Below are 27,193 nucleotides of genomic sequence, written 5' to 3' on the forward strand. Positions count from 1 at the left end.
GTGGTAGAGAATGTAAGTGTCCTACAAATATTACCTACTATCCTAGCCCTCTTTCTACTTTTCATTGAGACTTACCACATATGACCTAGATTATTAATCAATTTTTTAAATAATATGGCTTAATATTTTCTAAACCCAAACTCCCTGAAGTCATTGGTTCATACTTCTGTTTCTCAATAATGTTCAGTACACAGCAAGCAATCATGCTCTGCAACACGCTGGAGGGGTAGAATAGGGTGGGAGATGTGAGGGAGGTTCCAGAGCGAGGGGACATATGTATACCTGTGGCTGATTCATGTTGATGTATGGCAGAAACCAGCACAATATTGTAAAGCATTTATCCTCCAGTAAAAAATTAAAAGAAAAAAAAAAAAAGAATCTATCTGTTGAGCTGACTAAAGGCATGCTTGCTTTTATCATGTAATGGCATTTAGGACACAAAATTTCAGTTTCAAATAAAGAGTTCAAAAAAATATTTATTACATACTAAGTGATTTAAAGAAATAAACTACACTTAGAATGCAAATGGCTAAATTAAGTCATTGTAACTCAAAGATAAGGGTAGGAAAGGGGAAAAAGATAACGAGGAAAGGCACAATGTTTCACTGTTCAATTGAAGAAAATCTCATTCATTTATTTTGGAAGCAAAGTTCTTCATCTTTTTTGGTGTACTTACTTTTGTTTTAAGCGGATATAAGAAGTTGATAAATTGTTCCAAGCTTCAGCATTCTGAAATGATAGAGAATTCAGTTACAGACTATTCTCTCCTTTAGGTATAACTGCTGCCAACAAAAATATATTTTCTTGGCTCAAGATGTGCTTTTACAATCATAATTTTCAATAAGGTTAGAAGTGTATAAGAAAATTAAATTAAACATTTATAATTAAACTTAATATTTATAATTTTTTAAAAGTCACAAAAACAATCAACAGAATGATATAATTGTTAAAGCCTTAATTTGGAATTTAGAAAAGATTCTATTTTCAAATTTAGATTTACAAAATAGTTGGGCAATTTATAACAGTATTTACACAATATATAGATTAATTACAAATCTAAAGCAGTGCAGAATATTGTTTTTCCTATCATAAAAGGGTTTGCTATTTCACCATCATCCTTTATCAGAAAGGAGAATAAAGGAGTATGTGTTCTGCAATGTTAAGGCTATGTATTTCATCAAACACATTTCTCTACCTATTTTTCTATGCAATGACAATAAATTAAAGTCTGTATAAATGTTGATTCTAACAAGAATGATATAAATTATGCTTGCTCTTATTCGTTCCACATTTTATAAAACACAGAGTATGTAGTTCTGAAGTTCCAAAGACACAATTTAAAAATTAATGGCAATGGACCTCTGCTTATGGACAGAATACAGTTAGGACCAGACTAGTCTTATTATCATAAAAAGACATCTAACTGGACAAAATTTTAGGAGACAACTGTTTTTGAGAAGTTGGACAGTGGGCAGCACAGGACTGTGATCCCTGAGAGAAGAGCTGTTGAGGTGTCTCAAAAATCAACCTGCACTTCTAGCTAGAGGCACTTAAGAGGGCTACAGCACAGAAAGAAAGAAACCAAACAAAACACAGCAAGTCTTACTGAAAGGAAGAAAAAAGTTCAGAGTTCAGAGCTGCAAAGGTGGTTGAATTTGCAAGACAAACTACCAGGGAAGAGAGATCTATTCAGAGAATAAGCTCTAGAAATCTCAATAAGCAACTCCTTGAATCCTTGGCTAAATACTAAGCTATACTGTGCAGGGAAAAACTTCTAAAGGCCAAGTAGGGAACAACTACCAGAGAGCTGTGAGCTGAATGGAAATTCCAGGGCTCAAACAAGTGCTGGGAGCTAGTCAAGTTTCAACCAATCTTAGTGGAGAATTCTTACTGATCAGCCGTGGGGTTAAACTCAGCCCCCAAAATGTTATACCTCAAGAGAAGGGTGACTGCAACTCTAAAACAAGGACAACAACAGACCTACTCTAAGCTGAAAATTAAGCTGATCCATAATGAAATTAACCAAATGCCAAAAAACCCCTCTACTTTCTTCAAGGGAAGACAACAAAACTTAGAAACTCAACAACATAGCATCCACAAGTGTACTATATGATAATAATAAAAAAAAAGGTAGACAAACAAGCAGGAAAATTCATCCATAACCAATTTAAAAATCAGTTAACAGAAATAGACACCGAAATTAAGGAGATACTGGAATACACATATAAAAACTTCAAAGCAGTTGTTATAAATATAATCAGATATTTGAGGAAAACATGAACATAATAAGGGAACGATTAGGGAATCTCAGTAGAAACACAAGAATTGTAAAAAGAACCAAATAAAATTCTTGAACTAAAAAAAAAGAAAGCACGTTATCTGAAAGTGTTATTTTTTGAGATGTAACTGATACACAGCATTGTACAATGCTATACACAGCACTGCAACTGACATACAGCATATACAGTTTTAGAAGTACTACATAGTGACTTGGTACATGTATATATTTGTGAAGTGATTACCACAATAAGTTTAGTGAATATGCACCACCACACACAGTACGGTAAGCTTAATGACTAGGTTTAACATTAGATTTGACATAAACATAAGAACTAAACCAATAAAACTCTTAGAAAAAAAGATAAGTTAATCTTCATGACCTTAGATCTGGCAATGGATTCTTAAATGTGACACCAAAAGCACAAGCAACAGGTTAGACCTCATCAAAATTAAAAACATTTGTACTTCAAAGACGCTATAAGAAAGTGAAAAACAGCTTCCAAAATGGGAAAAAAAATTTGTAAATCATATATCTGATATGGTGCTTATACCTAGGATACAGAAAGAATTCTTACAACTCAACAATAAAAAGACCAATAACCTAAATGGGCAAAGGATGTGAGTAAACATTTCTCTAATGATACACGAATGGCTAATAAGTACATGAAAAGATGCTCAAGATAATCAGCTGTCAAAGAAATGCAAACCGAAACCACAACAAGATACTGCCTACTAGGACAGCTATAATCAAACAGATAGCGACAAGCGTCGACAAAGACGCTGAGAAACGGAAACATGTGTCTACACAAAAACTTGTGAGTGAATGTTCACAGCAGCGTGATTCACAGTAACTGAAGAGTGGAACCATCTAAATGCCCATCAATCGATGAATGAGTTAAGTTAACATGTGATATGCTCATACAATGGAATAGTATTTGACCATAAAAAGGAATGAAGTGCTGATATATGAGACAACATGGACGAACTGTGGAAACATTAATCTAAGTGAAGAAAGCCACCAAAAGACTACTCATGGTATGATTCCATTTGCATGAAACATTTAGAACAGGCAAATGTATGGAGACAGAATATCCATCAGTGGTTGCCTAGGGGTCGGGGTGGGAGGTACGAGTGCAAAGTCTCTGGGTGAAATGGGGAATGATCGCTAACTGGTACAGGGGCTTCTTTTTACAATAATAAAAAGGTTCTAAAACGGTGGTGATGGTTGCACAATTCTGAATACACTAAAAAAGAAAAAAAAAATCACTGAATCGTACACTTTAAATGGATGAACTATATGGTATGTGAGTTATTTACCATCTCAGTAAAGCTGTTAAATATTTAAAGACCATAAACTACCAAAAAAAGAACTTTCTAATAATGCAGTTAACAGGTAGCCCATAGTGGGGAGTGACAAAATATATGTGACACTTTGCTGTATATTTCAGCAAAGTATATTTTTTAACTAAAAAACTATTTTATTACAATTATTTTCTAAACAAAACTATGAATACCTTAGATATTATAAGAAAACACTTATTTCTAGATTTATAAATCATATACCTTAGGGCATGACCTTCTACCAATGGTACACTTTCCTCCAGCACAAAAGGAATGATGTCCTTTTACTTGGACATAAAAATAATAGAAAGTTTGAATCTTTCTGCCTTATTTTCTCTCTCCCCTTTTACTGTGATAAGCTAGAGAGAAACTGCTGTAAAGGACAGGGAGTTTAGCTCAGTGCTCTGTGGAGACCTAGAGGGTAGAATGGGTGGGTGGGGGTGGGAGAGAAAAGAGAGGAAGGGGATATATGTATACATACAGCTGATTCATGATGTCATACAGCAAAAATCAACACAACATTGTAAAGCAATTATATTCCAACAAAAAAAAATTTTTAAGCTAATAGAAAAACAAAAACAAAACAAAACCAAACCCCACTTAACATGAGATCACCCTCTTCACAAATTTTTAGGTGCACAACGGGACAGTTAACCATGGGCACAATATTTTACAACAAATCTCTACAACTTAATCATCTTGCAAAACTGAAACTACATACTTGCAGGAATTGCTGTTCTGAACTACAGTACAGTTCAAATAATTTAGACAGTACCAAAGAGCTGTGATAAGGAAAGAAGACCAAACAAACTTACGTCGGGTTCCAGAGTCACACACCGCTGAAATGCCCTCGCTGAACCTCCGTAGTCTTCCAAGGCCAGATAGGCACAGCCCAGAGAAAACCACACTCCGAGCTGCAAGACCAAAAGACGAAGTCATTCAAACACATAGAGACATTTATAGGATTAATCTGAAAACCCCGTATTTAATCTGAAAACCCCGTAGGATGCTATCAACAAACACACTACACTAGTAGTCTACAGAGCTATATCATAAATACTGCCTTACATTGTATCTTAAACTAGAAACCTTAGCTACGGAGATGATACTTTTCCATATAATTTTCAAAACTAATTCAAAAATGAAAGCATGTGCAACACTGCACATCTTTAATTGAGAAACACCCATTTGTTTTAACCGACTCCATGAACACAATGGAGAGCTCTGTTGATAAGCCCCAATATGATAAATTAACTTTACATTTTTACTGAGCATCAATGTAACTATGTAAAAAGTATACAAAGCATCAGCAGATTCACAAGTGATGATCGTACTACAAACTTGAGAGGAAAAAGTTTTGCTTCCATCTTCAAGTTGGACCACAAGTATACTTTTGCTGTTTAACCAAGAGCCAAACTGCCTTGGCATGTACCTGCCTAGGAATGCCTGAAAAAATTTAGAAAAAGTAGGCTCAGAATCTGGATTACCAAAGAGTCATTCACAGTGGAAAGCCTGACTTAAGTCAGTAAGATTTGTAAATTTAGAGATGTGGAAAACAGGTAACTATGAGGGATGGGATGGGGAGGGAGGTAAGAGGGGGGTTCAGGCTGGGGGACACATGTACATCTATGGGTGATTCATGTCAATGTATGGCAAAAACCCACTACAATATTGTAATTAATCTCCAATTAAAAAAAAATATATTAATTAAAAAAAAAAGAAAACAGGTAAGTAGGAAGTGGCTATTGAGAATTACAAAAGAATTCTTTACATCACAGGGTTTCCTTAAAATTCAATAGCCTCTATCAAAAGGAAGATAAAACTGATAAAAATTCAATGAAATTAGTCAGAAATGCAGCTATTACAACTCTGCTTTCCTCTCAGATACAGTCAGTCAGGCCAACGGTAGAAGGAATTTGCTCTCTTACTTGCTCTGACTGCTAGTATGAGGGCAGCGAGCCAGCAGACAGACGTGGTTGAACACTGCCGGGTGGGAAAGGAAACGAGCTGCTCTGTTACCCGTCCACGGCCTTCCACAGAGGTGGACAGGAGGCTGCCCGCACCCTCCCCCATTCATACAAAACTTGTTCCATACGGCTAGTTGAGGCCTCAAAGTTCTTTAAGCAGATAAAGATTTTCAGTCGATAATTAGAGATAAGGCTTAGAAAGCAAATATCCCTGGGCAATTTAACACTTTGTCCTGAATTCACAAGAGGCTATAAATAACTGCTATCAGCAGCCTTTAAGAGAACAAATTTTGTTAGAAGCATAGGTAATGGCTGAAAACAGGGTTGGTGTGTGTCTGGGGGTCAGTGGGAGATGCAGAGGTTGAAATTAAGTTAGAAGTTCCCTTTTCTGAATCAAGGGACTCCAGCAACTTAAAAAGTAGCTCATTACACTTTTCTTTTGTCTGGTTATTTAAAGAATCAAATGAAAAGAGTTCCAATGCACTAAACCACATTCACTGAAAGTGACTCACTCTGAGAGGGCCTAAAGTCTGATGCTAATGTATAAAACAAGCTTCCTTCTAGTCTACTCAAAAGTTTCAAAATCTGTGTATTATAATTCATCATTTATAAGGTGCACTTTTTTTCCATTTAACATCTCTGAATGCTAATAACCAATAGTTGATCAGACTTTTATTGTGCGTGTGTGTGTTCTCAGTCACTCAGTTGTGTCCAACTCTTTGTGGCCCCATGGACTGTAGCCTGTCAGGGTCCTCTGTTCATGGGATTTTCCAGGCAAGAATACTGGAGTGGGTTGCCATTTCCTCCTGCAGGGAGTCTTCCCTACCCTGGGATCAAACCCCCTTCTCTTGCATCTCCTGTAATGGCAGGTAGATTTTTTTACCACTGCGCCACCTAGGAAGTCAGCATTTAATTTTCTATACAAGGTGGCACTTAAAATACATTGCCTCTTACAAGTGACAGCATGTTATACCCTCAAAGAATCATGGCAGCAAGTTTACTTGAATGAGGAATACCTCATCCTGTGATCAAATCAAGAAAAATGAGAAGTGCCCACAAAGTTCTCAAAATGCATATGCCCTGCTCGCTTCCTGTATCAGCAAAGAACAAACTGACAACAGAACTATTTCATATGTGTCATAAAAAACAGTGAGTATAAACTCAAATGAAAATAAAAATTGAAAATTTATTTTTCAATCTACCTCAAAAGACAAAGATTATATAAATGTCTGAAATTAGCAACTATCTTACAGCTCCAACATAAGCTGGTGATGAGATTACTATCTAAGTTTTTAAAACAAGTCAATCCTTTTTAACTAATGTCTTAATACCAAAATAAGTTTAGTGAAAATCAAGCCGATAACAATTTAATATGTAGTATTGTGATTCCCTTTTCTTTTTACTCTTGATCATTTGTGTAATTGCTTCAATAATTTGCATCTAAAAAAATTCTAGGATCATTGACTGCTAGTAGGTTTTCATCTCCTAATGACAAATAATCAAGATGGGAGATGACTTCTGTATACACCCTATTTTTTGAATCATGCAATGGCTTAAAAAAAAACTCTAGGATCTTTTCATTGCTTCTAGATGACCCACTAAACCATCAAAAATCCATTTATACCTTGCATCTCAATCGGGGTCCTTGGATTTTGAGGTGTGAAGAGTTGACTCATTGGAAAAGACTCTGATGCTGGGAGGGATTGGGGGCAGGAGGAGAAGGAGACGACAGAGGATGAGATGGCTGGATGGCATCACTGACTCGATGGACATGAGTCTCAGTGAACTCCGGGAGTTGGTGATGGACAGGAAGGCCTGGCGTGCTGCAATGCATGGGGTCGCAAAGAGTCGGACACGACTGAGCGACTGATCTGATCTATTCTGATCTGATCTGAAGGAGTATATTTGGTGCCTCTTTTACTTTTTTTTTTTTTAACTCTTACTTAACCTATATTACCCTGACTGACATCTTGATTTAGGATGGTCATGCTCTTAAGAAGAGAATATCATAAAAGAAAAAAATTCAAAAGAAGCTTAAAAAAATTAAAACTTACATGAATCCCCAAGTTAACATTGTATATGGTTGCATACAAAAGGTCTCCATCTCCTAGTCTAATGCTATCAGATAGAAATATAATGCTAGCCTCATTATATTTTCTAGCAGTCGCATTTTAAAAGTAAAAAGAAATGAGTGAAATCAATTTTAACAACATTTTACTTAGATCTACATATCTAAAATATTATCATTTACACATGTTATTTGTATACAAGATCAGTGAGATATTTTATATTCACTTCATTCATATGAAGTCTTTGAAACCTGGTGTGTGTCCTACACTAACAGCAGATTTCAGTTTGGACCAGCCACACTTCAAATGCTCAACTGCCACATGAGGCTGGTGGCTACCATACTGAGCGGCACAACTCTACACTATTTCTCTACAACAGTGACACAGACCCTAACATACCTGCATCCTTTCCTTTGGTCTCCATTAAAAAAAAACTGGCTCCTCTGGCTAAGACCCACTCCCGGGCTCCTCTCTTGGGCTCCTCACACACCACAGTCACTCCTGTTCCTCTCCACACAATAGCAACCAGAATAATGAGCATTTAATGAGCACCTAGAGCCAGCTTAAGACTAAATATTAAAAAAACTAAGATCATGGCATCCAGCCCCGTTACTGATGGCAAATAGAAGAGGAAAAGATGGAAGTAGTGACAGATTTCCTCTTCTTGGGCTCCAAAATCACTAGACCGTGACTGAAGCCAATTGCTTCTTGGCAGGAAAGCGATGACAAGCCTAGACAGTGTGTTGAAAAGCAGAGACATTACTCTGCTGACAAAGGTCTGTATAGTCAAGGCCATGGTCTTCCCAGTGGTCACGTACAGTTGTGAGAGATGGACCATAAAGAAGGCAGAACACCAAAGAATTGATGCCTTTGAACTGTGGTGCTGGAGAAGACCCCTGGACAGCGAGAAGATCCAACCAGTCAATCTGAAGAGAGATCAACCCTGAATATTCACTGGAAGGACTAATGTTGAAGCTCCAGTATTTTGATCATCTGATGCGAACAGACTCATTGGAAACGTCCTTGATGGTGGGAAATATCAAGGGCAGAAAGAGAAGAAGGCGTCAGAGGAGGAGATGGTTGGATGGCATCACCGACTCAATGGACTTGAGTCTGAGCAAACTCCAGGAGATGGTAAGTGATGGGGAGGCCTGGCATGCTGTAGTCCATGGGGTCACAAAGAGCTGGATGTGACTAGGCGACTGAACAACAGTGAACACCTACTATGTAGTCGAGCACTGATACTATGCGCTTTCCACACATCACCCTGTCTATTCCTCACAAATGGCCTTGCAAGGCAGCAGACAGCACCCTCATTGGAGAGATGAACACAGACCAGAGTCAGTCAGCGATGAAGGAGAGATCTGAGTGTGATTCAGTGGAATCAGTGTGATTCCAGAGGCCGTCATCTCCGCATGACCATGCTGCCTCCCTCTACACCATTCTGCCCACACACAGCCATGGTTGACAGCAGGGCCATTCTTGTCAGCAGCAGAGGGGGTGGGGAAAGGAAACAGTCCACTTAACACATGCTGGGAAGACCCAGGAGATCAAGTTTTTAAGAACTGGAGCATTATCTACCTCTCCCTCAGAAAGTTCTCCTGATAGGCAAACGGATAAAGACGAAGCGGAAGAATGGATGTTTACCTGGAGCAAAGAACTAAAAGGCAAACCTCTCACCAAGGGGCTGGGCAAGAATGGAGAAAGATAATAACCACTGCGGAGGCTCTGGTGGAGACTGCTGTGATGCTTATTTCCAGGGTGGACTGTGAAGGCAGGGAGTGGCCTTTTAGAAGTTGACAGTCCAGTTTTCTACTCGGAAGAAGCCAATACAGAGACACAAAAGCAGACTATTTTGAATATGACATACATACTTGAAGAATGGTTTTAAATTATTTTTTAAATAATTAACCAAAAGCAGGAATGGTTGAAAACATGATCTCTCTTTGAACTTCCCTCAAAAGCCCCGTAGAGAAACAGGAATAGAAAGATAGATTGACTAGGGTTCAAGAGGTTCTAAAGAACTGAATGACCTTGGCCATGTCACTTAACTTCTGAGTCTCACTTCCCCAGTTGTTAAATGGGTGGGTGGGGGGGGGGAGATTAAACAAAAATTCCAAGGCTCCTTCAGATCCCCCGATTCTGAAAACTCAGAGGCCACAGGGTTCAAAGGTACATTACTGCCATCTAGCGTCAAAACAAATACACTGATGATGCAAATAGAATCAGCAGGTTTGAAGAACTAAGAAAGGAACTGAGGCTTAAAAATCAATTAAAAAGAGGCCACAAGAAAAATGAGGTCTGGAAAGGAAGTGATTTGCCTGAAGTCACACAATGGTTCCTGGTTCCTGGTGTGCAATACCTGTGGTGAAGACAGTGACTGTATGCTAAGACGCTTCAGTCGAGTCTGACTCTTTATGCGGACCATAGCTCGCCAGGTTCTTCTGTCCATGGGATTCTCCAAGGCAAGAATACTGGAGTGGGTTGCCATGCCCTCCTCCAGGGGATCTTCCGGATCCAGGGATCAAACCCCTGCTTCTCTAATGTCTCCTGCATTGGCAGATGAGTTCTTTACCACCAATGCCACCTGGAAAGCCCAGCAACACTTATTAAACATCAATAACTAAAACAGAAATGGACAGCTTGTTCCCCTGAGAACTAACAGAGACCAAGCACCACTGGACAACAGGCATGGATTACTCTTAGAATTATGAAGTTAATTTTTACAAGGTTATCTAAAGCACATATACAATAGATGCCATACGCTTATGTGATATTACAAATTACTTTCTTAACTTATGAACCTACTACTCAAATTTCCTTCCTCCTCAAGGTTTCTGCAGAACAAATGAATAATCAGTAGCTTCACCTATTTTACTAACTTTCCTTATGCGTTGACTGGATTTTTCTGATATTCTGTATAATAAAGTGCAACATGTTATAACTGAATCCTGATGCCAAACAACACTCTCCATTCTCTCTGTTCTGCATCGCTGACTCATTCCCATGACCCCAAATTCAGATAAGTGGTTGAATGTGGCTTCATTAAACAGGAAATGACCCAAGCCAAACTCAAGAGAGATATCAATGTTGTCTGGTAGTAGCTTTTCCTAAAATAATGTTTGGTGCTCGTATTTTTAAAAACTGTGCACCACCAACCAATTCTTTCATAACCAAATTTCTCATTTACTATTAAATACTAAGCTTTCCTCCCTGCTGCTGCTGCTGCTAAGTCGCTTCAGTCATGTCCGACTCTGTGCAACCCCGTAGACGGCAGCCCACCAGGCTCCCCAGTCCCTGGGATTCTCCAGGCAAGAACACTGGAGTGGGTTGCCATTTCCTTCTCCAATGCATGAAAGTGAAAAGTGAAAGTGAAGTCGCTCAGTGGTGTCCGACTCCTAGCGACCCCATGGACTGCAGCCCACCAGGCTCCTCCGTCCATGGGATTTTCCAGGCAAAAGTGCTGGAGTGGGGTGCCATTGCCTTCTCCCTCTCCTCCCTAAGGAAACACAAATCTTAAACCGCCAGCTTTGTCAGTTTCTCTCTCTCTCAAAGGTTTCCCCTATGTCAGTGTCTTCTTTTAAACTACAGAAGCAGCACTTTTTTCATCACTAGAAAGGGTACTGAACTTCCCTGGTGGCTCAGACGGTAAAGCAGGAGATCCGGGCTCAATCCCTGGGTCGGGAAGATCTCCGGGAAAAGGCAATGGCACCCCACTCCACTATTCTTGCCTGGAGAATCCCATGGACAGAGAAGCCTGGTAGGCTACAGTCCATGGGGTCGCAAAGAGTCAGACATGACTGAGCGACTTCACTTTCAGAAAGGGTATTAATTCTTAGTGTCTCCCTCTTACTCCCATCCTAGACTGGGTTACCACTGAGTCTTCTATTTGCCTACTCTTTCCAGTTCACAGTGTGAGTACATGGGTGTTTACGTATCACCTGCATGAGACTCTCCTGTGAGACACAGTTCTCTATTTTTAGGCTACAGAAAATGGGGTTACGATGATTTTCTACCACACTACTAGCACGCTGCAATGGTCAGGATACACAACGTCACTGAGAACTTAGTATGGACCAGGAAATATGCCAGACACGTTATATATATTGGCTCTAATTTTCCAACGAGATCAAACTAACATAGGAATTACACCCCCACTTTACAAACCAGAAAACTGAAGCTCAGAAAGATGAAGTGGTTCACCTAGAGATAAGTAGGATCCGGAGTCAGGTCTACGGCAATGGAACCCCTCCCTCTACCCCTCGGTTCCAGCTATGGCCCAGATGTTATCTCAGTGCTCATATTTCTTGGCAGTTAGGCAAGTTAGACCTTAAGAGTTTCATTTCTTTTTTTTAAGAGTTTCATTTTTTATTGCTTACCAATATGAGAAAGGAAGGACAAAAAGGAAATAATTTCTTTTTTTTTTCCTCTACATATTATTTGCATATGTTCATTATGTCTTCTCCACTGGAATGTAAGCTCCAGTCTCCTTGGACCTCCCCACCACAATAACACAAGTACACGACGGAAACTCTGTAACTCCACTGCAAATACATTTTCTTCTTTCAAAAACTGACATGAAAGAAAGTTAACCCCCAGAAATCATGGAAGAACACAAGCTCTCAGGATAATTAACAGTTCTATCAGTGCATCATCAAGGTCTGGTCTTACACACAGCACGGGCTGGGAAGGGCTGCCGTGGTCCCTTGAAAACTCCCTGGTCTCACAGAGAGAGACTCACCAGCTCTCATGTGCTGGACTGTCCCATACACCAAAGTTACAACTTCACTGTGCTCTTGATGAAAGCCCCGATAGTTATGAATTAAAGGAAGAAAAACATTCAAGCTGCACAGTCTTGTATTCAAACCTTTCCATAACTTCTAACTTGACCTCAGCCAAATCCACCATTCCTCCCTAACATAAGACAACATCCTTTAGAGACAAAACAGCAAAGAAGTTAAGAGTAAGTGCTGCAACACCAGAAAGCCCAGGTTCAAATCCCAGCTCTACTCCTCACATAAACTGTGGGTTTTGGTGTAAACTAATTAGGCCTCTATTTCCTAACTTGTTAAATGAGGGTAAAAACAGTTAAGTAGCTCAGGGACTGGGCTGAGGACTAACAATATAGGCAAAATGCTTACAACAGTTCCTGGCACCCAGTAAATACTCAATGTTAGCTGCTAGTATTACTATTATAACTGAATCTAAACATAAATAGTCAAAACCTACAGTTACCAAGAAACCTTTGCTACATGCTTGGTTTTTGCATCTGCTAGTCTCCTTTCCTGAAACAAATTTTCCTAATGTTTGCCTCCTGTCTAAATCCCAACTGTTTCTCCTAGTTCATACCTTACAATGATTTAGAAAGAGTTCATTTCCACTTACATTCTAGCTTACACTATAGAAGATACTTAATAAGTAGAAATTGCTATTATAATGTTCATGCTCTCATCTTCTTTCTCATCTCACTTGAAACATTATTGTTTCCAGAGCTAACACCTTCATCTCTTCTCATTCCACTCTTCTCTAGAATGACACTTCCTAGTTGTCACCCCCTCTTTCTTGTAACATTCAATCTCTCCTTCATTCACTGGATTCAACTCCATAAGTGAAAAGTGTTAGTTGCTCAGTCGTGTCCCACTCTTTGTGACCCAATGACTGTAGCCCACCAGGCTCCTCTGTCCATGAAATTCTCCAGGCAAGAACACAGGAGTGGGAAGCCACTTCCTTCTCCAGGGCATCTTCCTGACCCAGGGACTGAACCCAGGTCTGCTGCATTGCAGGGAGATTCTTTACTGTGTGAGCCACCAGGGAAGCCCTTCAACCCCATCAAAGTCTTCAGTATCCTGAAAAGTTTTACTGGATTCTGCTGCCCCTTGGTACAACACTCTACATTTTGACTCTCAGTTCCTTGACATGCTCCTAAAAGAACGTCTATAGACGTTATGTCAGTTTCCTCATCCTCACTCTTTAACCTCCTGAAGCTGGTATTGAAGGTCAATAGTTAGCTCCAAATCCAATGAACTCTTCTTAGCCCTCTTCAGACTTTATCACTCCAGTTACATTTCTCACTGACATTTGTTTTTCCTTTAGTTTCCATGAATTCCTTCTTTGAGGTTCCTTCTCTCCCTCTGATCAAGACTCTGGTGTACTTTGCTTGAATCATATTTCACTGATGCTATTTCCTCTCCCTTCCCCCAACCCCTGGAGATGTCCAAAGTTCAAGATTTTGCCTGAGGTTCTCTTCCAACACAGTTTCTATAAACAATTCATTCACTTGCATGGATCTGCCTCACTGGCACAGAAAACCCAACTGCAAGTCAGCTCGACCTCACTCCTAGGCTTCAGGCTTTTATGCCCAGTGGACTGTGGGCCTACTCTATTCAAGACACAGCAATATCTCTTCATGTTCGACACTCAAAATCACATCATTATCCCCTACCAAAGATATTTTCCCTTTCTCTTATATCCTTTGTGTCTATCAACAGGAACATTTCCTTCTTAATCAAACAATTGACAAAACTGGCATGTTCTCAGATTCCAAAGTCTCCTTCAGTCCTACCAACCCAAGGAATAAATCCCAGAAAATTTTCCTTTATAAACAGCTTCAAACTGTTCTGTCTTTCCGTGTGTGTGTGTGTGTGTGCCCAGTCAGATCCAACTCTTTGTGACCCCATGGACAGTAAACTCCTCTGTCCATGGAAATTTCCAGGCGAGAATACTGGAGTGAGTTGCCATTTTCCACTCCAGGGGATCTTCCTGACCCAGGGGTTGAATCCATGTCTCTTGAGTCTCCTGCATTGGCAGGTGGATTCTTTACCACTGTACTACCTGGGAAGCCCTATCTTTCCACCCTTATTGCTAAAGCCACTGATTGCTTATCCACGACATTCATCCTTTATTTAAACTTCCTAGAGTATCATTTTTGTCATATCACTCTTTTATTCAAAACCACAACAGACCTCGACATCTATATGGTTAGCTAATTCTGAAGAAGGATCCTTAAGGTCCTCCACAAACTACTTCTGTCCATATCATCTCCCAGAGGAAACTCTGCTCTCTGCTGATAGACTGACACAGTCTAATTCATTCCCACATCCACGTCTGGTTCACAGCAGGATCTCAATAATGCTAGTCAGGGGACCACATTCAAACCGCAACATTTCTGAAAGTGAAACAAGGCACTAAAAAATCATTAAAATTATACGATCTCAAAAAGACCTTATTTACTGACCAACAAAGTATTGATCGTCAAATTGGTTTTACTGTATCAGAGAATACATTCTCAAAACTGAAATTATCTAATTAAAATAAATTTAATTTAAAAAAACTGAAATTATTTCTTGAAAAATGTATTAAAGTAAAAAATTTAAAATGTTGATTATCTGAACATTTAAAAATCACAAAAGGATTCTTCCCTGTTGGTCCAATGGCTTGGACTCTGCATTCCCCATGCAGGGGGCCTGGGTTCAATCCCTGATGAGGGAATGAGATCCCATATGCTGCAGGTAAGAATTCGCATGCTACACCTGAAGATCCTGCATGCTGCAAGGAAGATCTAAGATCCCATGTGCCACAATTAAGACCCAGCACAGCTAGCTAAATAAATTTAAAAAGTGCAGTAACTAAAAACTGGTCACAATTTGTTAAGTGTCTGACTAAAGTTGAGAAGGTGACAGACACCTCCCTGTGCAGACATCATGGATATGTTCAAATAATGTGTGTGTGTGTGTGTGTGTGTGTGTGTGTAAATGACAACAGTTTTTATTTCCATTGGTAGAAGCTTGTCTGACCATATTATACTCACCACTACAACCTTCTCCCAGTATATTTCTGCTCCATTGGTTTTCTTAATTCAGAAAGAGCATTACTTTTACCATCCTGCCATGATCCACCAAAATTTGTATCCTTATTATTACCCTGTAAGTACCTTTATCTTCGATATTTAACATTTTAACTGAGTTTATAATAGCATTCAGAATAATGTCAGATGTTTCACCTTTGATGTGGCACATTACCAAAAATTTTATGTTGAATCCACTAATCAGGTGAAAAAGATGACTAGTGAGAACCAAATTAATGAATTTTCTATTTGAAGCATCTGATGTCACTGATATAAAACTGGCAAAGTCAACTGTTAATGAACTACTGCTAAAAGAGCTAGCACATTAACAGCTATGATCTTATTTTTCATACACACACGAGAATATCTGGTATCAACTAATTTTCTAAACTAATGTTGCTCATTTTCATTCGCACTAGAAAAAAAGTCTAGTCTCACAGAATAACATGAAAATGCACCTCCTACAGCTGTGTATTAAGTTGTCATCTTTGGACATGCTCCCTATTAAAACAACAACAACAAAAACTATCCCCCCCGCCCCTCACTGCCTGCACCACGGCGCTTGCCAGATCTCAGTTCTCTGACCAAGGCCTGAGGCCCAGCGGTGGAACTGTGGAGTCCTGGAATTCCTGAAAAAACTAACTTTTGACATAAATGCTAATGTTTCCTCCGAAGACGTGAGTTTTTGGTTTTCATGTGATTAGTGAAATGATTACGGCCCCTGAGGTGGAATGTAATTATATCAACTACATTTTGTGCAAGTTACACATTTCCTCTCTTGACAAGTAAAAATTAAGTTCTTAATTATTCTCTAAAAACACATGTTTAAAATTTGTTTGCTTTTTGGAAATGATTGCTGCCAAAAGAGTTTATTATGAACTATATAAAAAGTTACCAAGCTATGTAATATGGAAATAGTGGTACATTTAGACCATACAGTAAGTGACCAAACCCTTGTGTCTAGAGAATTCAGACTATCCTTCATGCGCTTTTATTTCTGACAGGACTGCTCTGCCTCCACTCCCTATACGTCTATCCAGTCTACAATTCCCCACATTTCCCACTAATCCTGCCAACTGGTAGCCAGGCAACCTCATGCAGCTCACAGGCTGCAAGCTGGCACAAACGTCTGATGTACAGCAAGGGGCTTACAGAGACACCGCCTCCAACATTTCTCCTATCTCCACCCAAGACCCAAGCAGTCGGCTAGCCTCAGCCTCTCATAGCAGGCATAGTCCGTGTTATCAGCAAGCCTCCTGCACACCGTCCTTGAAAGGGTGACAGTAGTTAAGCTGCATCTGGAAAGGGCTGGGGGGAAAAGAGACAGGCACCTACCGGCCATCTTTCAGATTTTCGCACATCGTAAAGAGGGAGTTCCAGCTACCGCATATCTTAAACGCCATACTAGAGGCGGCTATGGCAGCAGATGGAAGCACAAAGTGGATGTCTATGAAAAGCCATTCCAGTTTCCTTTAATGGAACTGTTAAGAACAGCACTTCATCGATTTTTTTTCTGTACATTTTTATGGGGAGGGGCAGCACTGTGCAACATGTGGGATCTTGGTTCCCCTATCAGGGCAGAACCCACTCTCCCCTGTAGTGGAAATGCAGAGTCTTAACCACAAGACCACAAGGGAAACCCCGCCTCCAAGTACTTCATTTAAACATTTAAAAAATTTAGGTCAAACTGGATGGGCTATCAGGAAAACAGGAAGAGTGGGATAGCCATGGACGCTGGGTAAACTCTCAAATCCTCACCTTTCTTCACACTTATCTCTTATTGTCAAGCCAGTTCCCTCCTGGCACGTCTACTGACTTTGCATCAATCGGTGAACATCCAAGCTAACTTCTGTCCCATCACAGAGACCCCTCACCTCCTCTCTATGGCCACAGTCCTTCTGTCTACACAAGTGTCTTTGTGTGCATATATGTGTGTGTGTATGTATGTAATATCATATAACCTTACAAAGATAACTAGTTAATTGAGGAAGAAAGTTTAAAAATTTTAAAAGGGGAGTGGGGAAAACTGACAAGATGAAAGGAATAAAGTATGAGTGTTGAGGGAGGGAGGGTTGGAGAAGTGACAGGAAGTGACATTCTCCTTTTTCAGGGCTACACAGACTAGCTTGATATCTGAGCAATTTATGTTTACTTTTTGCTTCAAGGTAAGGAGCAATGAGAATAGTAACTACCTAAGAGGAGACCTAAGGATGTATGCTTTAATTCTGGTCCTGAGTCTATAAAATCCTGCTTGGGAGGTTTTGTGACCACTGGACCACTTCCTCCCACTTTCTTCAGCTTCTAACAGCCCACAATTCCCAGAAGTCTAAGGTTGGATTTTAGAGGTTTCAGAAGTTATTTGGGAAAATGAAATAGACAGGCGTTAAGTGAATGACAGTGAGCAATCTTAAAAGCGCAAGTGCAAATGGAACACACATCTGCCGGTTCTCAAACAAATGCACCACAGACAAATTCATTGAGTTTCGCAGACCATCACTGATATAAAACCAAACACTCCTATTTTTATACCAATTTGATTTCAGGAAGCCATTAAAATACACAAAAGCCATTCAATTATCACTCTCATTTTGCCTGAGTTTTGTTATTAAACCTATTTCCTGGATATGTCTGAAAAGGTGGGAAAGAATTTTTTAATTCTATTTTTCTATTTTCCCTCATTCTGGGACTTTGAGGAGACAACAGCACGTAAGAGCTCTCCTTCTGCAAAGACAGTTCAAACTCTCGTCACAAGTAGTGTCTGCGGCCCTTCAGCTTGCATCCTGTACTAGTTACGTACAACTGCAGCTTCAAACGCCTGCATGTCTGGCACGGCCTACAGACTGCCTGAATTGGATCCACATGACAAACTGCAAGATACCTTCACATCATATCTATTTGTACTGTGATGCTGCTTGCTAAGTAATTAACTTAAAATTATACAATGAGACCATCAAGCCCTGTCAAGTCCTCCTCTGCAAATTCCCTTACTTCATCCCTTCTTTCTGACTGCCCCTCCCAAACTGGTAACTGTCCTTCTAGACCATCACTACAGTCTCCTGAGCCTGCCCTAATCCAGGATCTCCTGTGGCCAGTGTGGCCAAAACAATATTCCAAAATCACCTCCACACACCCAAATTCCTTCATTCGAAAGTAAGCCAAACACAAATCAAACCTTCAGTGGCTCCCTATTTGCCACATAAAATCCAAAGAGTTTAGCCTCACATTCAAGACCTTCTGTAATTTGGCTCCAGTCTAGCTTTCCTACTGGAACTGTCCTATTTCCTTTCACTCAAAAAAACTAGCCTATTCACAAATATTCTCTTCCCCCAACACACACACACACACACACACCCACACACACAGAGGTACGCACGCACATCTTCTCTGTTTCTGGGGCTGGGCTCATATTGTTCATCACCTGGAAGACCCTTATCACTGCCCTTTCCTTTGGCCTATTCAAATGTTATGTGTCCTTCAAAGTCAAAGTCACCAACCTCCATTGTCTACCAAAGGCAGAAATGGTCTCCTTAGACTCTATAAAACTTGCACCTCACAAATGACTCTGGGCCTTTCTATGATTCCTCGTATTGTTGGCTAGCTTTGTCCTTGTCCATTTCACTAGACTGTAGCCGTCTTGGTACAAATCAGACCACTTGGTGATCTGCTGCTACTGCCTCCTCCTCTGGTTCAGCGCCATGTGTACAGTGGACAGTGAATGTATACTTGATTGAATAACTGGTCGGAGACATTATTTACTCACTCATTCAATAATTATTTAGTAAAGACCCAGTATGTGCTAGGCAGTATTAGAAGCACTAGGAGCATATAAATGAAACAAACATAAAAATTTCTGCCTTCATGGATTTTATATTGCAATGGAGGAAGAATAGAATTTTTTAAAAAGTAAGCTATATATAATATTAGAAGGTGCTAAGTGCCGTGGGGAAAAATAAAGCAGGGAAGGAGAAGGAACGTAAGGAAGGGTGGAAGGCGGCAGTGAGATTTTAAGTAGAATAAACATGGAAGGCCTCTGTGGGAAAGGGACACTGGACCCCAGCTATGAATGAGGTAATGGAGCAAGGTATGCAGATGTCTATCTGGAAGGAGAACATTCCAGGCAGAGGAACAAGTACTAAACCGCAGAGGCAGAAATGTGCCTGGAATGTTAAGGGAAGAACAAAGAGGCCAATGTTGGGTGAGTGAAGTGGGAATGGGAGGAGGACGGTAAAGATGCAACAGGAGCTCAGCTTGGAAAAGCCTCGAGAGCCAGTCAGGGACTTTGGCTGTTACCACAGGCGATGGAGCACAGGAATGACATGTCGAACTCAAATTTGAAAGGATCAACTCAGATGTTCACTGAATACAGGCAGATGGTAATAAGACAAGAGGGCTTCCCTGGTGGCTCAGGCAGTAAACAATCTGCCTGCAATGCGGGAGAGACAGGTTCAAGCCCTGGGCGGGGAAGAGCCCCTAGAGAAGGAAATGGCTACCCACTCCAGTATTTCTGCCTGGAAAATTCCATGGACAGAGGAGCCTGGCAAGTTATACAGTCCATGGGGTCACAAAGAGTTGGACATTACTGAGCAACTAAGACAGAGGCAAGAAGGCCAGTAAGGAAGTAGCATATTAACCAGGTGAGAGACAATGGGGATTTGACCACAATGGTGGCAGGAAGCAAGTTGTTGTCTGATCCTGGATATATTTGAGGATTTACTGATGGATCAGATGAGAGTATGAGGGAAAGAAAAATCAATGATGACTCCAAGACCAAATCAGCTCAGTTCAGTTGCTCAGTCATGTCCGACTCTTTGAGGCCCCATGAATGGCAAACGCCAGGCCTCCCTGTCCATTACCAACTCCCGGACTTTACCCAAATTCATGTCCATTGAGTCGGTGATGCCAATCTAACCATCTCAGCCTCTGTTGTCCCCTTCTCCTCCTGCCTCCAATCTTTCCCAACATCAGGGTCTTTTCAAATGACTCAGCTCTTCACATCAGTTGGCCAAAATATTGGAGTTTCAGCTTCAACATCAGTCCTTCCAATGAACACCCAGGACTGATCTCCTTTAGGATGGACTGGCTGGATCTCCTTGCAGTCCAAGGGACTCTCAAGAGTCTTCTCCAACACCACAGTTCAAAAGCATCAATTCTGCGCTCTGCTTTCTTTATAGTCCAACTCTCACATCTATACATGATCACTGGAAAAACCATAACCTTGACTAGATGGAATTTTGTTAACAAAATAATGTCTGTGCCTTTTAATATGCTATCTAGGTTGGTCATAACTTTCCTTCCAAGGAGTAAGCATCTTTTAATTTCATGGCTGCAGTCACCATCTGCAGTGATTTTGGAGCCCAAAAAAATAAAGTCAGCCACTGTTTCCACTGTTTCCCCATCTATTTGCCATGAAGTGATGGGACTGGATGCCATGGTCTTCATTTTCTGAATGTTGAGTTTTAAGCCAACTTTTTCACTCTTTTCTTTCATATTCATCAAGAGGCTTTTTAGTTCCTCTTCACTTTCTGACATAAGGGCGGTGTCACCTGCATATCTGAAGTTATTGATATTTCTCCTGGCAATCTTGATCCCAACTTGTGCTTCTTCCAGTCCAGCGTTTCTCATGATGTACTCTGCATAGAGGTTAAATAAGCAGGGTGACAATATACAGCCTTGACGTACTCCTTTCCTATTTGGAACCAGTCTGTTATTCCATGTCCAGTTCTAACTGTTGCTTCCTGACCTGCATACAGATTTCTCAAGAGGCAGGTCAGGTGGTCTGGTATTCCCATCTCTTTCAGAATTTTCCACAGTTGATTGTGATCCACACAGTCAAAGGCTTTGGCATAGTCAATAGAGCAGAAATAGATGTTTTTCTGGAACTCTCTTGCTTTTTCCATGATCCAGCGGATGTTGGCAATTTGATCTCTGGTTTTTCTGCCTTTTCTAAAACCAGCTTGAACATCTGGAAGTTCATGGTTCACGTACTGCTGAAGCCTGGCTTGGAGAATTTTGAGCATTACTTTACTAGCATGTGAGATGAGTGCAATTGTGCGGTAGTTTGAGCATTCTTTGGCATTGCCTTTCTTTGGGATTGGAATGAAAACTGACCTTTTCCAGTCCTGTGGCCACTGCTGCGTTTTCCCAATTTGCTGGCATATTGAATGCAGCACTTTCACAGCATCATCTTTCAGGATCTGAAATAGCTCCACTGGAATTTCATCACCTCCACTAGCTTTGTTCATACTGATGCTTCCTAAGGCCCACTTGACTTCACATTCCAGGATGTCTGGCTCTAGGTGAGTGATCACACCATCATGATTATCTGGGTTGTGAAGATCTTTTTTGTGTTGTTCTTCTGTGTATTCTTGCTACCTCTTCTGAATATCTTCTGCTTCTGTTAGGTCCATACCATTTCTGTCCTTTATTGAGCTCATCTTTGCATGAAATGTTCCCTTGGTATCTCTAATTTTCTTGAAGAGATCTCTAGTCTTTCCTATTCTATTGTTTTCCTCTATTTCTTTGCATTGATCGCTGAGAAAGGTTTTCTTATCTCTCCTTGCTATCCTTTGGAACTCTGCATTCAAATGGGTATATCTTTCCTTTTCTCCTTTGCTTTTCGCTTCTCTTCTTTTCACAGCTATTTGTAATGGGATGTCATTTATAGGGATGGCAGTGGTCTTGAGAGAAAAAGCTAGGATGATATTTTATATTAGAAATTTTAAGTCAGAGGAACAAAAAGGGCGACTGAGGAAGCTGTAAGATACAGCAATCTAGAATTCCAGGGAGAGGACAGGACTGAAAATCAACTTCTGGGAGTTATCTGCATAGACAGTGTATTTAAAGCTATGGGACTAGATGAGATCAAGGGAGGAAGTGTAGACAGAAATAAAGCTCAAGGACTAAGACCTAGGAACCAGCTGCTGCTGCTGCTGCTAAGTCGCTTCAGTCGTGTCCGACTCTGTGCGACCCCACAGACGGCAGCCCACCAGGCTCCCCCATCCCTGGGATTCTCCAGGCAAGAACACTGGAGTGGGCTGCCATGAACCAGCAAACAACAACAAAAAAAAGAGAAGGCACAGCCAGTGAGGCAGGAGGACAATGTTAAGGGTGGATGTTAAGCAGAGGCTACGTGCTCAGAAAATAATTCATGTGTGTGAGGTAGGCGGCACTGATTAACTCAGATGACGGAGACTAACTGAGGGAATTTATTCTCCCCACCTCTTATGGCAGCTGTGGCTGAGTAAACTTTAAGCAGATAAGCAAAGATATGATACAGTTTTCCATAAAAGTAAAATTTTAATAACACAATAATGAGTTCTAGTTTGTACCAAAATAAAAGAGTCCAGTGATAATCAAGTTCGTGCAGGGTTTTTCAGCCTTGGCAGCCCCACTGGCATGTTAGCCTGAATAATTCTTTATTGTAGGGGGCTGTGCTAAGCATTATGGGATGTTTAACAGCATCCCTGGTCCCTGCCCACTAGATGTCAGCAGTGCACCCCTTCACCTCCCACTGCCAAAGGACCCGGGGTCAAAATTGTCCCCAGTTGAGAACCTCCAAGTTAGAGCAAGCTGGCAACAAAAACCAACTCCATGTTAAGCGTCCCTGCTGAGAAATGCAACTGCCACTCACTGCTGGTGCCCTATACCTGTCTTCCTCTCTTCTCCAGGCTCTCACCAGCTCACAAACTAGGAAGAGTCGCATTGTATTCACTATCTAGAGTGAAGGAAGTAAGCAATTAGTGCAACCTGTCATAAAAAAATGTTTCCTGATTTTTTTCAATGAAAAAGATATGCCCTGAGGGAATTCTCTGGTTGTCCAGGGATCAGGACTCCGCACTTTCACTGCCATGGCTTGGGGTTCAATACCTGGTCAGAGGACTAAGATCCTGCAAGCTTCACGGTACAGCAAAAAAAAAAAAAAACCAGTGTGCTCATCTGTTGATGGTTCCTGCCAAAAGATATGCCTCGGGTCTGCCCACTTCAAAAGCCACCGTTTCTGCACAACCTCATTCATCACAGCACTATTCCCAACGGTCAGGAGGGAGGAACACCCAGCGGCCATCAACAAACGAATGGATAAAAACTGGTGCGGACATACAATGGAGTGTTATTCAGCCTTTAAAGAAAGAAAAGTCTGGCACATGATACAACATGGATGTACCATGAGGATATGACACTAAGTGAAATCTGCTAGTCACAACAGGACAAATACCGTATGACTCCACTCATACGAGGTTCTCAGAAGGGCCAAATTCAGAGAGACAGAAAGCAGAGTGGTTCTCAGGGGCTGGAGTTATGGGAGAACTGAGAGCTTTTGTTTACTGGGTACAGAGTTTCAGTTCTGCAGGATGAAAAAAGTTGTAGAGATGGGTACAGTTGCAATAGCTACACAACAAGTGAATGTACTTCACGCTACTGAACTGTACACTTAGAAATGGTTAAGATGGTAAATTTTATGCTACAGGCTTTTTACCACTTAAAAAAAAAGAGCGTACATTCATTCTGGAGTCAGACTGGGTCCAAATACTGGCAAAATACCCAATGAGGCACTGGCTCATTGTAATTGCTCAGTAAACATGAGCAGCTGACTACTGCTGTTCAGTCACCGAGTCGTGTCTAACCCTTTTTGATCCCATGGACTGCAGCACGCCAGGCTTCCCTGTCCTTCACTATCTCTCAGACTTTGCACAACTCATGTCCATTGATTCGGTGATGCCATCCAACCATCTCATCCTCTGTCATCCCCTTCTCCTCCTGTCTTCAATCTTTCCCAGCATCAGGGTCTTTTCCAATGAGTCAGTCCTTTGCATCAGGTGGCCAAAGTACTGGAGCTTCAGCTTTAGCATCTGTCTTTCCAATGAATATTCAGGGTTGATTTGCTTTAGGATTGGCTGGCTTGATCTCTTTGCAGTCCAAGGGACTCTCAAGAGTCTTTTTCAGAACAATTCAAAAGCATCAGTTCTTCAGTGCTCAGCCTTCTTTATCATCCAATTCTCACATCCATACATAACTATTGGAAAAACCATAGCTTTGACTATATGGACCTTCGTCAGCAAAGGTGGCTGACTCTAAGTTACTATTATAACTAAAATTAAATCAAGTCAGTGTGCATGTTTATCAGGAGCATGGTTTATATGTGACTTTGGTGATTGGGAAGGGAGTCATAAAGAAAGTCTGGTTAAAAGAAAAAACACTGTTTCTGGGACTAAAATCATTTTACTAATTGAGTATCATTAAATACAAAATAAGTTGATCTCTTTCCCCTCAAAATCAGGTCCTCTTCTATGGATTTATCTTGTCACTTAATTATTTTAAATATCCAGATTCCTTTTGTATTACTTTTTAAAACCTTGAAAAATGTTAAACAGTTTAAAATATTTCTGTATTTGTAATACAAACATAGACATTTCTTTCCTAAAATGATCAACTATCCATTCTATATGTTACTTTATTTATATGAAAGTTTTTTTTCATTACTGACATTGGCAATTACTTGATGAGTCCTATACTGTCCGTAACTCTAATAATCATTCCCTGCCTTCCTAGAATATCTACTCAGAATGGACCCCAACTTTAATTGTTGTATTTGTGTGAAGGACTCTTAACACAGAAAAATAACAAAATGAAACCGAAAAGTAACAGAAACACAAAAGAAAGCGAGAAAGAGAAAACCAATCTGTCCACTTTTGGTGACAAGCAAAACCTGTATTAGAGTCTAGGTTCTTAGCCCACAGCTGAGCTCACCAGTCTTTACGACAGAAAATGGGTATTCATTCAGCAAGAATAAGAATTAAAGAAAAGCAGAAATGATGAGAGCAGATGAGGATTTATGAACTGTCCAACCTGCATGGGATTAATCTTCAGAGAGCGTTCGAAGCACTCCACGCATTCTTTGAACTCCCTGCTTCGCAGGTGGAGGAGGCCTTTGGAGCGCTGGGCTCGAGCACTGCGGTGTCGAGACAACTCCCAGGCCTGGTCATAGTAAGAGTGGTCTCGAAGGACATCTCCAAGCAAGCAGTATAGACTCGGCGTTTCCTTTTTCTCCAGCTCTTGCCTCAGGATTTCTTCTGCCTAGAGATAACAACAAAAATAAATAAATTGCTGAACAGTGACCAATGCCTATTTTTCAGCACATTATACAGTCTTTTGTGTCATATGACCCAAAATTTTATTTTCAAAGTTTGAAATGATCTGCTTATTTCATGCATCTAGGACACAGACTGAAAAAAAAGAAACAACAGAAGATAAATATGCTACAAAGTAACAGAGGAACAAGAAGTATAAGGTGGGGCTTCCCTGACACGGGTTCGATCCCTGGTCTGGGAAGATCCCACATTTCCCGGAGCAATGAAGCCTGTGTGCCACGACTACTGAAGCCTCGAAACCTGTGCTCCACAACAGAGAAGCCACCACAATGAGAAGCCTGACTGCCATCACTAGAGAAAGCCCTCCCACAGCAACGAAGACCCAGCACCGCCATAAATAAAAATAGATAAATAAATTCTTAAAAAAAAAAAATAGAAGAGATGAACATGCTTTGCTGGCATGTGAATCCTCCAGGAAAGGCATCAAGGAGAGATGACTTCATGATACTGGGGGACATCATTCAGCTCCCCGTTTTTCCTGCTCCCTTGTTCCAGCTGTCACCACTGTGACCATTTGTTAAAGCAGAACCTTTAAATCACCTCCACCCAACAGGAGTGAATAGTATGTTTTCCCTTTTTTTTTAGAATGCTTTGCTCAGGGAGCCTGGGATTGCTGAAAAATTTACAAAAGAAGGAAGAGTGTACAATTTAATAGACATTGTTAAACACCTGCCTCTTAATCAAACTACACTTTGCCTCACAGATAAAATCTGCCAACACAAGACCTATCTGCTTTCAAACAGTCCATTCACTTTAGAAATTACAGACCATCCTCAATACACAGCTTGGGCATTAGTCTCACGTGTCCACAATTCGGATTCACCTTGTCACAAGCTAACTCAGGACTTGTTACAACATCTTACCCAATTCCCCCACCCATGTCCAATTCTGATTAATTTCAACAGACAGCAAGAAGCACGGTGTTAGCTCTACTTTCCATCCTCATACAAATAGCTTCACATAAACAGCAGTGGGGTCACCAAACATGCCAAGAAAGCCATGGGAGTAGCTAGAGGGTAAAGCTATCCAGGAAGCCAGCCTCTGGTAACTAAAAGGGTAGATCAGACCCTGCCTACCTTGAGTGGCTGGCAGTCTTAAAGTCTGTGTATTTTATTTTCAACATATCTGTAATTCTTGGGCAGTCTACTTTTTGTGAGAGTTTTTAAAGACGGCTGTGTTTCTCAAGGTGTCTTTGGATGCCGTCTCTTTTGCATTTTTGATACAGCACGGGTTATGCAGGTCTTTTAGGCCTAGTCTGAAAATGAAACTAGAATTCATAAAACAGATTCTATGGGAAAACAGTTCTAAGTCCTAAACAGTCAAAATAAAAATGAAGTTTTCCAAATGTAATTCATGTAATTCCTTTATTCATAGATAATACAATAGCTATTAATGTATCTAACTGTAATTCTATATTCAATAAATTGATTTTTCAATGTATTTTATATTCTCTCTATGTATATATGTATATGTATTCAGCCAAATTGTGCATAACAGACTGTACCAACAGGATTTTTACTACCTTACAGTGTAGTTGAAGGCATTTCT

At 40.5% G+C, this 27,193-nt stretch overlaps 1 protein-coding gene across 3 annotated transcripts in view; it reads right to left on the reverse strand.

The window, feature by feature from the left end:
* The window catches only part of TTC27 (tetratricopeptide repeat domain 27), a 180,551-nt gene that overhangs the window by 31,239 nt on the left and 122,119 nt on the right, over nucleotides 1-27,193 (reverse strand). For all 3 annotated transcript variants that reach the window (XM_070379762.1, XM_070379761.1, XM_005893003.3), the window contains 3 exons: nucleotides 25,344-25,571; nucleotides 4,437-4,535; nucleotides 677-729 (listed from right to left, as the gene is read on the reverse strand). In XM_070379762.1, coding sequence (XP_070235863.1) covers nucleotides 677-729; nucleotides 4,437-4,535; nucleotides 25,344-25,571 — 380 coding nt within the window. The remainder of the gene's footprint in view (nucleotides 1-676; nucleotides 730-4,436; nucleotides 4,536-25,343; nucleotides 25,572-27,193) is intronic.

Source organism: Bos mutus, chromosome 11, assembly GCF_027580195.1.
Source record: "Bos mutus isolate GX-2022 chromosome 11, NWIPB_WYAK_1.1, whole genome shotgun sequence".
Lineage (NCBI taxonomy): Eukaryota > Metazoa > Chordata > Mammalia > Artiodactyla > Bovidae > Bos > Bos mutus.